A 16,172-nucleotide genomic window follows, 5' to 3' on the forward strand; every position below is an offset into this window, starting at 1 on the left:
GTACGTTATCATGACTTCACTCATTAGGGGTAAGGTGGCTTGTAGCTGATTTTTTAGTAGTGTATGATGAGAATGTTTATGGTTTCTTTGGGAGAAGGAACGATATCGGAATTAGTCTACAATGCTCTATGAATGGGAGGCGGATTGGTGAAGTAAGTGTGGGTCTTCTGACACGTCCTCCCGAGCTGGTTGCTGCGGCTCTTGCGATTCAGTTTTCAATTTCTCTCTCTTAGTGATTAAGTTAGTCATGGTGTTGTTCAGAGATTGGATTTGTTCTTAGATTTCAATTGATTGTTAAATGGTTTTTGCCTGTGCTGGTTTCTTTGTTTTATGAGTAAGTCTTTGGGTTATATTCCTTTTGGGATGTGCTTTTAGCTAGCTTGATTGGATACGTAGTTGAAATTTGAGACAGCATGATTTTGGGATGAGAAATCATACTTGATAAAGTTTTGGAACTTTTCTTTTCCCATGTAGTCAGAAGGCTGGCCATCTGCTTCCCTGTAGTTTGTGTGAATCTTTTGATGGTTGTATCAGCAGGGTGGGCCAGGTAACGCCACCAATTCAATTCGAGATGGCTCCTCTGGCATGCGTGTGTGTGATCAATATTACCATTTGTGTGTTACAGGGAAACAGATCTACTCTCATGTTGCTGTATCTTTTATCCATGAATATATGTATTATGTATCACTTTACACACACACACACACACACACACACACACACACACACACACACACACACACACACACACACACACACACACATTCATACACCAGCCTAAGCCAAGTACCTGTTCACGACCAGCCGGATGGGAGGATGAACACCTGCGTTGGTTGTAGGCCAAATGCCAGGCCCAGGTTTCGATTATATATGGGCCCATGCAGACACAGTGTCAGTAAATCTAACCAAGAAGGCCTTTGTGTGTGTGTGTGTGTGTGTGTGTGTGTGTGTGTGTGTGTGTGTGTGTGTGTGTGTGTGTGTGTGTGTGTGTGTGTGTTCGTGTGTTTAATTCACCTTTAATGATGCATATCCCCTCACAATTTGATGTTAAAGTCCAATGCTGTACAAGAGAACCTTTGAATCTGATATTTATGCATTAAAGTTGCATGAAGGATATTCACCTTTTCAGTATTTCATTTTCAATATTTCTCATGAAAATATTACATTCTATTCACTTCCTCCTGTAAAATTGATAGTTTGTCATATGATTATTGTGGAGTATGGGGAAATGAACACTTGCTTAGATCAAAGAAACTATCGAGAGGGAAATCCACAAAATTATTTATACGACTCATTTCAACTTATCGCTTGAATTCTTGATTTCTTTACGACTCATTTCAACTTATCGCTTGAATTCTTCATTTCTTTACGACTCATTTCAACTTATCCCTTGAATTCTTCATTTCTTTACGACTCATTTCAACTTATCGCTTGAATTCTTCATTTCTTTACGACCCATTTCAACTTATCCCTTGAATTCTTCATTTCTTTACGACTCATTTCAACTTATCCCTTGAATTCTTTATTTCTTTTATTTCTTCCACCATAAGAGGAATTTCAGAAGCTGTGGGGTTCATGTCTCATTCTCATATCACTGTCTCGATAAGTTACAAGTTGAACAGTAACTCTTCTGTCACTTACACAAACTTACACCCCATCCTTTCGGTGGATTTTAGACATGCATTTATTTATCTATATGTATCCCTTACATGTGTATAGTACGAGTCGAGGGAGCATTTATTTGAGATAAGACAATATTATTGATATCAGCGAATGAGACTGCTCTTGGTCGGGGTTCCAACCAAACTGGTATATATGACTTACTTTATCCCAACAATTTTAGACGTACTAAAGAAAAAAAATCATTACATCAATAATATTCTTATGTCTGTGTTTAACTAATGTCTTGAGGCTAGTGACACAGTGTTGAGTGGCTGCTATAGAATGTTTTGTATGAAAGCAGATACGTGGCATATTTTTTTCATTGTGGTTGATCCTGTGATATGTATGATAATATGTCCTGTGAATCATACCTTCTCTAGGGTGTGGAGTGAAGTAGAAGTTTTGGTGTTGTTAATGATGAGTCCTATTCTGTTCGGTTTATGAGTTTCCTTCCTTTGGATACATGCCATGATTTTCTCCCATGAGATACTAAACTGAAAATGAAGAACGTCTATCTATCTGTATCCGTTAAACCGTCTCCTGTAGTCCAGCAGAATGAACCAATAGCGTCGCTCAGCTGTATATATTCCTCCATGGTAACACTTTCTCCCCCTGATATTCCCTTATTCTCTCATTTTATCTTTTCATTAGTTTTTCTTATGTTCTACATCATTTTATCTCTCTTCCTCATCTTTTCAACATTCATACCTTGTATAGGTCTATATTATCTAAGATATCCATTGATAACTATTTTCACTACTTTTTCTCTCTTCCTCTTCCATAATTTCCCTGCTTATCCTTATCATAAGGTATTCTTCTTACACAATAGTCAGATCATAAGTTCCATAGTCAGTGGTCAGGTCTACACGAGTCAGTCATTGGACCTAAGGAAACTAAATTAGAGGCTCCATCAAAATTAGCCATCCTCCCAAACTCACGTTCGTATCGTCCACATCTGTATGTCACAGTTTCAGCCACTGGCTCTTCAGCACTTCCTTACAGATATCACCATCCCTATGTGCGTCAGAGGTAAGCATACATCTTGGATATATAAATCCTCAAGCATTCCCCAGCCTCTAGCAGTTTATCGACCACGTTACACTCACCTAATCTCCACCGTCTAATGTCATTATGCTGGTCTCAAAACGCACTCCCTTCTGACATCCTCGTCTCATATACACTTTACAGTCCCTCCATTTATTCCTGTAGCTTATAGGCGTTGGTGGCACTCGACAATGAAGTAGGTCTGGAAGCCACATCATCGTCATCACTATCCTTTCTCTTTCAATCCTTTTTTTTCGATTATTTCTGTATTAGAAAGCCAGCCATGACCATAGAGTAATTTATGTGGTGTAGCAGTTAGCGTTCGTGACCGTGACGCATTCACGGGCAGCCTAGGACCGACGCATAGGTTCGAATCATGTTTGCAGCAGTCTGTCCAAAGTCAAATAAAATGTTCATCCACCTTTCAGGGTAGTCGATAAAATGGGTGTGGTTGAGAGAACAGAAGAGGGTGTTTTGAAATGGTTTGGTCAAATGGAGAGAATGAGTGAGGAAAGATTGACCAAGAGGATATATGTGCCAGAGTTGGAGGGAACGAGAAGTGGGAGACCAAATTGGAGGTGGAAAGATGGAGTGAAAAAGATTTTGAGTGATCGGGACCTGAACATGCAGGAGGGTGAAAGGCGTGCAAGGAATAGCGTGAATTGGAACGATGTGGTTTACCGGGGTCGACGTGCTGTCAATGGATTGAACTAGGGCATGTGAAGCGTTTGGGGTAAACCATGGAAGTTCTGTGGGGCCTGGAGGTGGAAAGGGAGCTGTGGTTTCTGTGCATTATACATGACAGGTAGAGACTGAGTGTGAACGAATATATATATATATATATATATATATATATATATATATATATATATATATATATATATATGTATGTATTTCAGAAAAGTTTTTATCGAGGATGTAAGGCATGTGTACGTGTAGGAAGAGATGAAAGTGATTGCTTCTCAGTGAATGTAGGTTTGAGGCAGGGGTGTGTGATGTTTCCATGGTTGTTTAATTTGTTTATGGATGGGGTTGTTAGGGAAGTGAATGCAAGAGTTTTGGAAAGAGGGGCAAGTATGCAGTCTGTTGAGGATGAGAGAGCTTGGGTAGTGAGTCAGTTGTTGTTCGCTGATGATACAGCGCTGGTGGCTGATTCATGTGAGAAACTGCAGAAGCTGGTGACTGAGTTTGGTAAAGTGTGTGAAAGAAGAAAGTTAAGAGTAAATGTGAATAAGAGCAAGGTTATTAGGTACAGTAGGGTTGAGGGTCAAGTCAATTGGGAGGTAAGTTTGAATGGAGAAAAACTGGAGGAAGTAAAGTGTTTTAGATATCTGGGAGTGGATCTGGCAGCGGATAGAATCATGGAAGCGGAAGTGAATCATAGGGTGGGGGAGGGGGCGAAAATCCTGGGAGCCTTGAAGAACGTGTGGAAGTCGAGAACATTATCTCGGAAAGCAAAAATGGGTATGTTTGAGGGAATAGTGGTTCCAACAATGTTGTATGGTTGCGAGGCGTGGGCTATGGATAGAGTTGTGCACAGGAGGGTGGATGTGCTAGAAATGAGATGTTTGAGGACAATATGTGGTGTGAGGTGGTTTGATCGAGTAAGTAATGTAAGGGTAAGAGAGATGTGTGGAAATAAGAAGAGCGTGGTTGAGAAAGCAGAAGAGGGTGTTTTGAAATGGTTTGGGCACATGGAGAGAATGAGTGAGGAAAGATTGACCAAGAGGATATATGTGTCGGAGATGGAGGGAACGAGGAGAAGTGGGAGACCAAATTGGAGGTGGAAAGATAGAGTGAAAAAGATTTTGAGTGATCGGGGCCTGAACATGCAGGAGGGTGAAAGGCGGGCTAGGAATGGAGTGAATTGGATCGATGTGGTATACCGGGGTCGACGTGCTGTCAATGGGTTGAATCAGGGCATGCGAAGCGTCTGGGGTAAACCATGGAAAGTTGTGTGGGGCCTGGATGTGGAAAGGGAGCTGTGGTTTCGGGCATTATTGCATGACAGCTAGAGACTGAGTGTGAACGAATGGGGCCTTTGTTGTCTTTTCCTAGCGCTACCTCGCACACACGAGGGGGGAGGGGGATGTTATTCCATGTGTGGCGAGGTGGCGATGGGAATGAATAAAGGCAGACAGTGTGAATTGTGTGCATGTGTATATATGTATATGACTGTGTGTGTATATATATCTGTCCATTGAGATGTATGGGTATGTATATTTGCGTGTGGGGACGTGTATGTATATACATGTGTATGGGGGTGGGTTCTGCCATTTCTTTCGTCTGTTTCCTTGCGCTACCTCGCAAACGCGGGAGACAGCGACAAAGCAAAATGAAAAATAAAAAAATTATATATATATATATATATATATATATATATATATATATATATATATATATATATATATATATATATATATATAAAGTTAATTGGATGACCTTGATTAGGGCCTCTGTTGCCCATACCGCCTCGGCTAAGATAAAGAATAAATATACAATCTCTACTTGGCAAAGAACCTTTCATCATCCTATCCTCCGCTGAATCTACCAGCAACGCATCCCGTAATCTACCCCTGTTCCTCTCGTAAGCTATTTTCAAATTACTTAATACACAAATTTTTCAAGAAACTTACGAAAAACAAAAACTATACTCTTGGTCATTATTGTATTCTGCAGGAATCACCCAATATACCGTATGTTCACAAGCACTTAACTGTACTTCGAAACCATTAATATTTACTTTCACTACATTGCGAGAGAGGGACAGAAATTTTTTTAATGAGTGGGATCATTTTTAGTATCTGAGTTGGGGTAATGACAGCACGGGTTTCAACTTCTTTTAGGTATTCAACAAACTAGCTTAGGATGGTTTGTGTGTGTGTGTATGCGTGTGTGTGTGTGTGTGTGTGTGTGTGTGTGTGTGTGTGTCTGTTTATGCACACATAGGAGTAACGACATGGTACATATATACAAGTTAAAAGACTAAATAACGCGACTGTAAAGCACTTCCCTCGCAACTCAGGAATAGTAATCACTGTTGATGTGTGCATCAGTTGATGTGTGCATATTTCTCTTCGACGTCTAGCGTTATCCTGGTCGTTAAGAGAGTCCTCAAACTAACCCATGGTGATAACACAACTGTTTGTTATCGACCACACTACAAACGATACGTTAAAATTGAAACACCTGCCTCAGGAATCGTCTTTTGTAACACCCAGGCGGATGGATGTCCAAGTGTGCTACAGACTAACGAACAGAGATATATCAGGAGCGGACAACAGCCGCGTCCCGTCTAACAATAGAGGCAGCGGCTGAACACAATCACAAGGTAGCCAATTTGGCATCGAGAGGCGAGTTGTCCCACGGGACTCACTACCCGGGTCTCCAGCACCGCCAGGCTGGCCGCTGCTGACCCTTGCTTACAGTGTGATGGGCTGAACGGCCGCTGCTCGTGATTGTTGTGGTTGTGATGATAGCGGGGAGACGGTGGCGGTGATAGTGAGGGGGAGCGTCATGACAGTCATATCGGCTGGATGCTCTCAGGAAATTGATGGTGAGGGAAGAAGTGACAGGCGGTCGGGCTAGTCCGTCACCCAGCGTCTCCTTGACGGAACAGGAGTAAATTGTCCCAGTGCTCTTCCGATCTTTATGTGTCGCTCCGTACCTCGTTACTCCTGAAGGGCGGGCCTGTGGTGATTGTTCTGTTGTTGTCGTATGTTACTTTGGTGAGGGGGACGGGAGTAGGGCGGGGGGAGATTGTATTCCCGCTGGGAGGGTGAGGTCTGAGTTTGTTACCAAGGGAATGATGGAGGGGTTGTGTTGCTATCAGTGCACTGTGTGTTTCTGGGTTAGTGTGACCGTTAGCTGAGAAGAGTCGATGACTACATCATTTTGGAGGAAAGATGACAGAATGCAACCTGGAGGATGCAAGGGGCTCTGTCTTACTAGGTACATGATGTCTGAAGTGTGTTACTGGGGGAAGTGAGGCTTTAAGTTACCATGGAAGGATAGTGTTGTGTTGCAGAGGAAGGATGGTGCTGTGCTACAGAGGAAGGATGATACTGTGTTACAGAGAAAGGATGGTGCTGTGCTACAGGGAAAGGATGGTGCTGTGCTACAGGGAAAGGATGATGCTGTGTTACAGAGAAAGGATGGTACAGTATTACTGAGAATTGGTGGTGGTCTGCTGAGGAAGTATGGTGCTGTGTTATAAAGAAAGGATTGTACAGTAGTACAGAGGAATTGGTGCTGGTCTACTGAGGAAGGATGTTGCTATGTTACTGAAAGCGGGAGGGATGTGTTTTGCTGAGTGAAGGTGAAGACTGTGTGTGACTGAGGTTAAGTGTGGCTGTATTACGATGATGAGTTAGGGGTTGTAGGTTACTGGAAATAGTGGCGCTGTGTGTTACTGAGGGACGGTTGAGTTTAGTGTTACTCTCGAGACTAAGTTACTGAAGCAAGGTGGATAATGTGCGTTACTCAGGGACAATGGGGCTGAGGTCGGTGAGAATAAGCGAGGCTGGGTGTTGCTGAGTGTAGGAAAAGGCTTGGTGTCACTTCTAGAATGAGGATGTTGTGTGTTACTGAGGAAATGTAAAGAGCGTGAGTTACAGAAGGAAGAGGGAAGTTGTGAGTTACTAAAGGATGAAGGAATACACGTGTGAGGGAAGTTGTGAGTTGAGGACGGAGTTGTGGAGTTATAAGAGAAGGTAGAGCTCCGAGTAAATCTTTGATGTTTCGGAACATGTAGTACGAAGGGAAAGTGGAGGTTGGATGTTACTAAAGGAGGTCAGAGGGGGTATGAGGGTAGTTGGAGTTGTGTGCTGCTAATGGAGATTAGTAAGCGTTGCCTTACCAAACGGGGAGAAAGCGGGAGTTGTGTGTTATCCAAAAACATTAGAGACGTGTTATTAGGAAGAAAGGTTAAGACTGTGGCGTACTGGGAGATGAATGTGGGTTATGTATTCCAAGGTAGAAGTGGGGCTTGTGTGTGTGGCTTGAGAAGGGGTGGGGGATGTGTGGTATTAGAGTAAGATGGAGACTATTACTGAATAAGGTGATGAGTGTGTATTACGAGAGAAGACAGACGGCTCTCTCCTACTGAGGAGAGGTGATTGATGTGTATTACAGGAAGGTGATAAATAATTGTTACAAGGGAAGGTAGAGGCTTTCTGCCACTATGAGTGGTGATGATTGTGTTTTACATGGGAAGACAGCGACCCTCTGCTATTGTGGGAGGTGATGAATGTGTATTAGAGGAGAATATGAGGACCGTATGTTATCTGTGAAAGGTGACGAATGAGTGTTACAGGAGAAGGTGAAGGCTCTGTGTCATGGGTGAACTGTGAGGAATGTATGTTACATGGACGTGGTTGCAGGTTAAGTGCTGTCAGAAAAATGTGAACCTTGTGCCACTAGGTGGAAAGATGAGACTTTGTTCTACAGCTGGAAAATGTAATTTGGTGTTACTGGAGAAGGATATACACTGTGTATCACTTAAAAAGGGGTTTGAATTCTTCTTCAATTTAGGGAAGGTTGGGATTCTACGTTACTGGATGGACTGAATAATTGATAGTTGTGTTACGGAGTTTATATACTGCCGATGAAAGTTTATCATTCATCACTATAACTGGGGTTGGTGTGTCACTGAGGTTATGAGGTTACATATTACAAGTTACTGTTTGTTACCGTCAATAAGGGTCGTGTATTACTGAGGGTATATGTCACTGATTCACACTCGTTACTTGGTGCTGTACTGTGTCATGTAGATTTTGTGTCATTTGAGATAACAGTGTTACCTGAGGCAACTGGTTAATGATGACAGTGTGTTATGGATGGTGTGAGCTACCGGGGGCTGTGGTATCAGGGTTATATGCTTTGAAAGCCATGTGTTACTGACTCGTAGTGCATCATGGGTGCTGTGGGCTGCTGACTGTTGTGCATTATGAGGCCGCACGTTACTAAAGAGCAGTATTTTACTCGAGACTGCGTCGCTGGAGGTTACGGGTGATGGAGACTGTTAGTTACAAGGGATGTTTGTTTCTGGGGATGTGTATACCTAGCCGTTCTATTACATACGCATTTGTAGCAAGGGACTGTTCGTTGTGGGGAGAGTGTGTTACTGAGGGCGCTACGGGCTTTCTTTTACCAGCATCACTGTTACTGGTTGCCGAGCTAATTGAAGGTGTGTTAGTGGTGCCTGCGTTATTGAAGAACCTCATCGGAGTTACTGTGTTACTGTTGTCCCTGTGTTACAAGGATCTGTCTTACCTATGATACTGTCTAGCCTATGATACTGAAGTGGTGTTACTAAAGCCCCTGTGTTACCAGGGGTTGTGTTACTGGATGTCGTATGTGGCTAGGGTAATTGTTACTGATTCCCTTGTATTACAGGGCGTTTTCACTGGAGGCTGTGCGTTACAAGGCATTAATGTTTCTAAAGGCACTATGTTACTAGGGGCTATGTTACAAGAGGCATTTTCTTACTAGAGGTTGTGTTACTGGAGGCCCTCTGTTACTAGGGCTTGTGTTACTGAAGGCCCCCTGTTACTGGGGTTTAGGTATTATTGTCGGCTCTGGGGGTGGTGTTACTAGCTCCCCCCCTCTGTTACTAGGGCTTGTGTTATTAAAGGCCTCTGTTACTAGGGGTTATCTATTACTGTCGGCTCTGTTCTTCTGGCTGTGTTACTCGGAGTGTGTGTTGGTAGGTGATATGTGTAGGGATGTGGTACACTGTGAGGGGCGGGGGGAAGAAGTGGTAGTCGTTTGAAGTTTACATCTACAAAACAAATTCTCTCTCCTTACCTTAGCATATGTCCACGGAGCTGAAGAAGCAAGTTAGACAAACACACATGCACACAAACCTAACCACACCTCACTCAAACTCAACACGGAAGGAGAAACAGGGATCTCATGTGGTGTTCCCAAGATGTGTTGTGAGGAAATCACAGCTTGTAACTTTGAAGAACTCCAACACGAAGATGAACAGCTTAGAAGAGGGACGAGGGAGGAGGGAGAGAGCATATATAGCTTCTTTGATGAGAAACAATATGGAGAAGATAAGACAACTTGAAGAGCAAATAAGGATATTGGGAAATATTTCAAATGAGCATGACAAGAGTCAACAATTATTTGCGGACTTTCAGGAACTGAATGGACTCTGCAAAGGGATATGATTGTGCAATCTAAACGTAGAGGATGTTCCTATGGCAAGTGTGTGGAGGAACGTGAGCTGTACCGGAAAAAGGCAAGGAATTGATCATACAAGCACATCACTCAGAATTCGGGGATCAGAGAATCTAAAAGGAAAATAATGACAGGTGCTAAGAAACAGTTCTGAATGGTGAAAAGGAAGAGACAAAGAGCAGACAGTGAAGTGGTGGAGCAGAGATTTAGCGACACGGAATTAGAAGGAATGAATGTGACACATAATGAAAAGAAAAATCCTCCGTCACAGTGAAGTCCATCACGGATATCTATGAACATAAGACGGAAGGTTTAAGTAATTGCAAAATGATCAGAATAAATGCATAACAATAGAATTGTATATTATTAATGAAACCAGAGACAATGTGGTGGACGCATTGTACCTGCAAGAGTTGACCCATAAGTGGGCTACACCACGATCGAGAGAGAGAGAGAGAGAGAGAGAGAGAGAGAGAGAGAGAGAGAGAGAGAGAGAGAGAGAGAGAGAGAGAGAGAGAATGCAGAGCTGGGTTAATAGACGTAAATCAGGGATGATTTTTTTTTTTTTTTTTTTTAGTTGGAAAGAGACCTTATTCCTATTGAATAGGGAAGTGTAGCGAGAGAGAGAGAGAGAGAGAGAGAGAGAGAGAGAGAGAGAGAGAGAGAGAGAGAGAGAGAGAGAGAGAGAGAGAGAGAGAGAGAGAGAGAGAGAGAACATTAGCTTATAGCTGTAGACTTTGCGGAATGCATATAGGCATCACATGAGGAGCTGCCACTGAGGATTACGTTCTTTATGGTGGTGCTTAAACCCAGTGGTGCTAAGGCAGGCTATGAAACCTGCTGAAAAAGGGGGGCATTCTGTGGGGTGTTTGTCAGGAGTGATAAACCAGGTGGAGAGCCGGAGAGACTTAAAGGATACAGTGAGGTGGCGTTTGTAAAAAGAGAGGCATCAAATAAACCCAGAGGTTAGAGGAACTTCGCCACAAACTCAAGGAGGTCAAGTTTGTCAAGTGACATGAGTCTCAGGCTGAAAGTGAAGAATGCAGACTCGAATGAACAGGTAATGAATGCATAGTAGCTAGAGTTCAAGGAACGAATCAGGGAAAACAAAGCAGAGAAGAGAAATCAGAGAAGTGACTAGGAAATGTAAAGAAGTGTGGCCTAATATGTCTCGATGGGTACATAATTAACATGGAAGTACAGAGAAGAGAAAATGGAAGAGGAACTGGCCCTCTTGAAAAGGGATAACATGGTATTTGGAAATATGCATGGATGGCTCATTCAAACTACATAATGAGAAGAACAACTGTGAGAAAGAAGCATAAATGTGTTGGTAATTCATAAGCCTTCAAAGAATTAAAAGAATTCAGAACAATAATTCAACATGATGATTGAAGGAGGGAAGCAGCGAGACGAGTACGCCTCAGAGATGATGACGTTCTGATGTAGAAGACTTCAGTTACAAAACAACAATCAGGAAATTTCAGACTTTCATAAAAGTCTCATCTGCATCAGCATGTCACTCAACACCCGAGAATAAGAGGGACTGAAACAGCAACAGTACTTGGTCTTTTCTTTATATATAATCAACCTGGAAAGTGAAAATATATGATATGAAACACCAGCTAAAAAAAGGTGAACCCATGATGTTTGAATCACATTCCATGGATAATGAGCGCATGAAATGATCAGAAAGGCCACTGGACTCAAATATCTGAAAATGTTTTTGAGAACATATACCTGGAGAAGGAGTTCCATATAGGAATAATGCAGACCATCATTGTGGAAGGCTCTGTGAGATCTGCAATGACGGACTTAGATTATGAGTGCCACTGACTGCAGATAGAGAGGAAAGGTAAAGTAATAGAGAGAGAGAGAGAGAGAGAGAGAGAGAGAGAGAGAGAGAGAGAGAGAGAGAGAGAGAGAGAGAGAGAGAGAGAGAGAGAGAGAGAGAGAGAGAGAGAGAGAGAGAGTTAAACAGTAAATGTCAAAAAGTAGAGGAGATTCAGGTAGAAGAACAGCCAATCAGTGTTTGGAAGTTATAGGAGAGCATGGGATACATATAGCAAGGTAAGACAGGACGAGCAAAAAGACTATGCAAAGACTTTTGTGAACAAAGCCAGAAGATAATCCAAAGCATCCCCGTAGATTGTCGGTTAAAGGGCAGCCAATCAGACGAAGGGACTCGGAGTGAAGACCTTTAGAGAATGGAAAGATATACGATGCGCTGAAGTCTTTTCTCATTGGAAGACACTATAGCCCCAACACCAAAGAGATGTGATAGAGAAGAGGTCTTCGATAATATTGAAATTGCTAGAATATTGGCCTTCTTCTTTCGACATTAAATCTTACTGCCTCCTTCTCTTGACTCAGAGTCCATTGGCATCCTTAAAGCTTCTGTACATGGCTTCATGGTCCTACTTGTCTTAACACTATCCAAGTTGCTTGATCCTAATGAAGCTTTCCCGTGTGTCCTGAAGTACTTTCTTATAACGAGTAGTGGATGAATGGAATACTATTGTAATGAAACTGTGAAAGCAGGCAGTACACAAACATTCAAAAGTTTATATAAAAAAGTTGAAGAAATGGATCATCAGAAGTGAGGAAATACCTCCCCGTCCTGTGCAAACGGGTAATAATAATGACAGATAGCAAGCGAGCAGCTGAGAAATGTGGGCAACTGGTCTTTTTCTTAAGATTTCCGTCACGGATTAAACAACAAAAAAGTATAGATGTAAGTAACGGAGGAGAGTGAAACTTATAGAGCCTTGGTTTTATGTTTCGGTCAGATAGGCTCAAAGAAGAGGTAAACAGTGGAAGATTTTAAGAAAGAATCAGATAAGGTTTTCCAGTTGAGAGACGCCCAATGAGCAGCTGATGAGCGTTTCCACAGGTCTTTTCAGTAGTTTCTTTTTGTTGATCCCGAGATAATGAGTCGCGCATCAGAAAGATAGGAGGACACCAGGGATCAAGATTTACTGGGAAAGCGAGTAGAAGAAAGGAAAAGGGAGAAAGAAGACATACACAGAAAATATATATTTGCTTAATGCCGATGAGGCAACTGGTGGCAATCACCAGACCGAAGGAACGTTGCCAACATAGAAAGAAAAAATACATCTATTTTTTCTAGTTTCTCCATGAATCCAGCAATGCGTTAAATTAGCAAGACTTCAGAGGCCAGAGTTAGGGGAAAAAAGATTCTTGGATTGCCTTACAGTCACTATTTGAACTGACTTAAAAATGAGTACGATCAGGTTGTGATACCGATAGGCATGAAGTAAAGAACTGTTGAGAACATTTTTGCCCCAGAAAAGGAAATTGATTCGGAATATGAGGGCTAAGAATTTTAACCAGACACACTCACTGGAGGCTCATGAGCGAAGTCATGAAAGATCACAAAGAAAGAATGAACTGATGGATATGTAGCTAGGAACATTAAGAATGCCCAAGCGGAGAAAATGTTTGTAAGTCAATCAAAAACGCACATGAAGATTAAGTGGAGAAACTAGAGAAAGGAATGGAAAACCACAGCAGTTTGAAATGCTTGAAAGAAATCAGGAGAGAGAGAGAGAGAGAGAGAGAGAGAGAGAGAGAGAGAGAGAGAGAGAGAGAGAGAGAGAGAGAGAGAGAGAGAGAGTACTTACGAGCACTTACAACGGGATTTTGCTAAATGGAGAAGACTAGCTCACAGCGTAAGAGTTACGAAGAATGGTTCGAGTGATTTAGCGTTGTCAAGCATTATGCATAAAGTCAAGAGACTGTGTGTTTATGGACAGAAAATGCGTGAGTAAGAGAGAAAGGCAAGACAGCTACTTGGGCCAAATGTCACTAATCCTACCGATACCCATGCAAACAGTACAGTTAAAATACCTCCCTGCATCGTGGCTGCCTGCCGCCAAGAGAAAGAGCAACCATGCAAGAGCGTATGTGCATCACTAGCTGTTGAAAATTGCTAAGCCTAAGACAGTGAGAAAACTTAGAGACCAAATCTAAACTGATTCAGACGAAACAGAAAATAGAGGGCTGGCTGTGACTAAAAGCTTGTAGGAGGCAAGGTATAGGAATGTGTGAAACGAAGTTGTGGATTGACATAATGCTCAGATTGTGACCAAAGCATCTTGGAGTATTATCAAGGACGTGAATATTCTATGGGATGATAGGAAAATCGTCTCATGTATCAAGAGAAAGGGATGTTCATCAAGATAGTTACAGTACATATAAGATCAACATTAGATCCCTCCTAAGATATGGGCATCGAGCTCTAGGGAAATGATGGTAGCCATGCACCTACCACCCTGAAGGAGAGAAGATGATTGGAAGATATTTCAGCTCTCCATATTCGGATTCGATTAAACAGCTTCGATGTTAATCAATTCTCCTAGACTCTCAGAAATCACTCAGCGTCAAGACATGACAAGAAACTAATGAATATACGAGTCAGAAAGACATGCTGCAATACTTCAAAACTCTTAAATGAATAGATGGATGGAACAAGTTGATTGGAGAAACTGTGTATGTAGAGATTTTTTGGCATAATAGAGAAACTGGTTGATAGTAATGGTTCCCATGAACACAGAACCTTATCCCTGTAAAGCAAAAAAAAAGTGACAAATTGATAAAGACACACACACACACACACACACACACACACACACAAACACTCAGCTCAGCTCACCGTAGACCCGGATGGCTCCGTCTGTCTCCCCAAGGGAGTTCTTGGCGATGCAGCGAAAGGTGCCGAAGTCTTGTGGCTCCACGCGGCGGATCCTCAGCTTCATGTAGACCTTGTAGGAGCTCTCGGCTACGATGGGCTCGTAGCGCTCGTCTGGGGAGAACAGAGGAGGTGGGAGGAAGGGTGTTACGTCATGCAAGATAAGTGTTTTTTCCAGTATGCCAAGCTGTAAGGTCGTGACCTCAATACAAGGAAAGGGTGTTTTGGTCATTGAATGACGATAGGCCAACAACAAAATACTGCATATCATTGTCTGGATTGGGAAGGTTTACCGGAATGACGCACGTCTGCGTTCAGTGAGGAAACTATCTCCTTCATCGTTTCATAAATGTAGACAATTATGATCCAGAAAACACAACTAACACGGTCTTCATCAAGACTAAAACACCACTAGGAAAAGAAATACGTGAATCTTGAGAGCCTTCATGTATTACATCACCTTCAGAGGACTAGTAACAGAGAGAAACAGATACAATAAAGATTATGTATACAGAAGTGGGGAAAAAAAACATGGAATGGGGTCATGTAACCTTGTAATTAGTGAAAGGCGAGGCAGGCATGACGATCCGTGTGCCTTACCCAGTAGGTAGAGGGTGGGTCACGCAGACAATTGTAACAACCATGGCCCCAATCCGTTTTCTCGGGTTCTGTATGCATGGTTATGTACAATTAAAATCTCTATCGCATCTATGCTCAGGAATCTTGTGTTTCCTGTTCTTGGCAGTGTTTTTGCATTCGTGAAGTCACGTGTTTGTTGTTTTCTGCATTATATATATATATATATATATATATATATATATATATATATATATATATATATATATATATATATATATATATATATATATATATATATATCCCTGGGGATAGGGGAGAAAGAATACTTCCCACGTATTCCCTGCGTGTCGTAGAAGGCGACTAAAAGGGGAGGGAGCGGGGGGCTGGAAATCCTCCCCTCTCGTTTTTTTTTTTTTTTTTTTTTTTTTTTTTTTTCCAAAAGAAGGAACAGAGAATTGGGCCAGGTGAGGGCATTCCCTCAAGGCCCAGTCCTCTGTTCTTAACGCTACCTCGCTAATGCGGGAAATGGCGAATAGTTTGAAAGAAAAAAAGAAAAAGATATATATATATATATATATATATATATATATATATATATATATATATATATATATATATATATATATATATATATATATATATATATATATATTCCCTCAAGTATTGTTTATTAAGGTAAAGTTTAATTAGATGTTTACGATTATCAGGTTACAAAGTTTATTGTTTGATCTCTAGACCCTATCAATAATGAAATCTTTCCATTTGAAGACAAATATTGGTCTGAAATCCAAATATTCTTTTTCAACGTTACGCTCATCACTGACTCTCATAAGGATGGATGGCAACAGAAAGAACATGCTACATAAGAACTGACTAATCAAAAAGTCACTGAGGGACGGCATTATAACTTACTTCAGACTCATCAGGTGCTTATACTCAAGCCCTTGCCAAATAAATGAGCTCAGAGCCTGATAGGTATTGAGCTTAC

The 16,172-nt window shown here is 41.8% G+C and overlaps 1 protein-coding gene across 2 annotated transcripts in view; it reads right to left on the reverse strand.

Moving 5' to 3' along the window:
* Positions 1–16,172, reverse strand: part of LOC139747711 (lachesin-like) — a 263,613-nt gene that overhangs the window by 30,929 nt on the left and 216,512 nt on the right. For both annotated transcript variants that reach the window (XM_071660318.1, XM_071660317.1), the window contains exon 9: positions 14,570–14,719. In XM_071660318.1, coding sequence (XP_071516419.1) covers positions 14,570–14,719 — 150 coding nt within the window. The remainder of the gene's footprint in view (positions 1–14,569; positions 14,720–16,172) is intronic.

The sequence above is a fragment of the Panulirus ornatus genome, chromosome 69, assembly GCF_036320965.1.
Source record: "Panulirus ornatus isolate Po-2019 chromosome 69, ASM3632096v1, whole genome shotgun sequence".
NCBI lineage: Eukaryota > Metazoa > Arthropoda > Malacostraca > Decapoda > Palinuridae > Panulirus > Panulirus ornatus.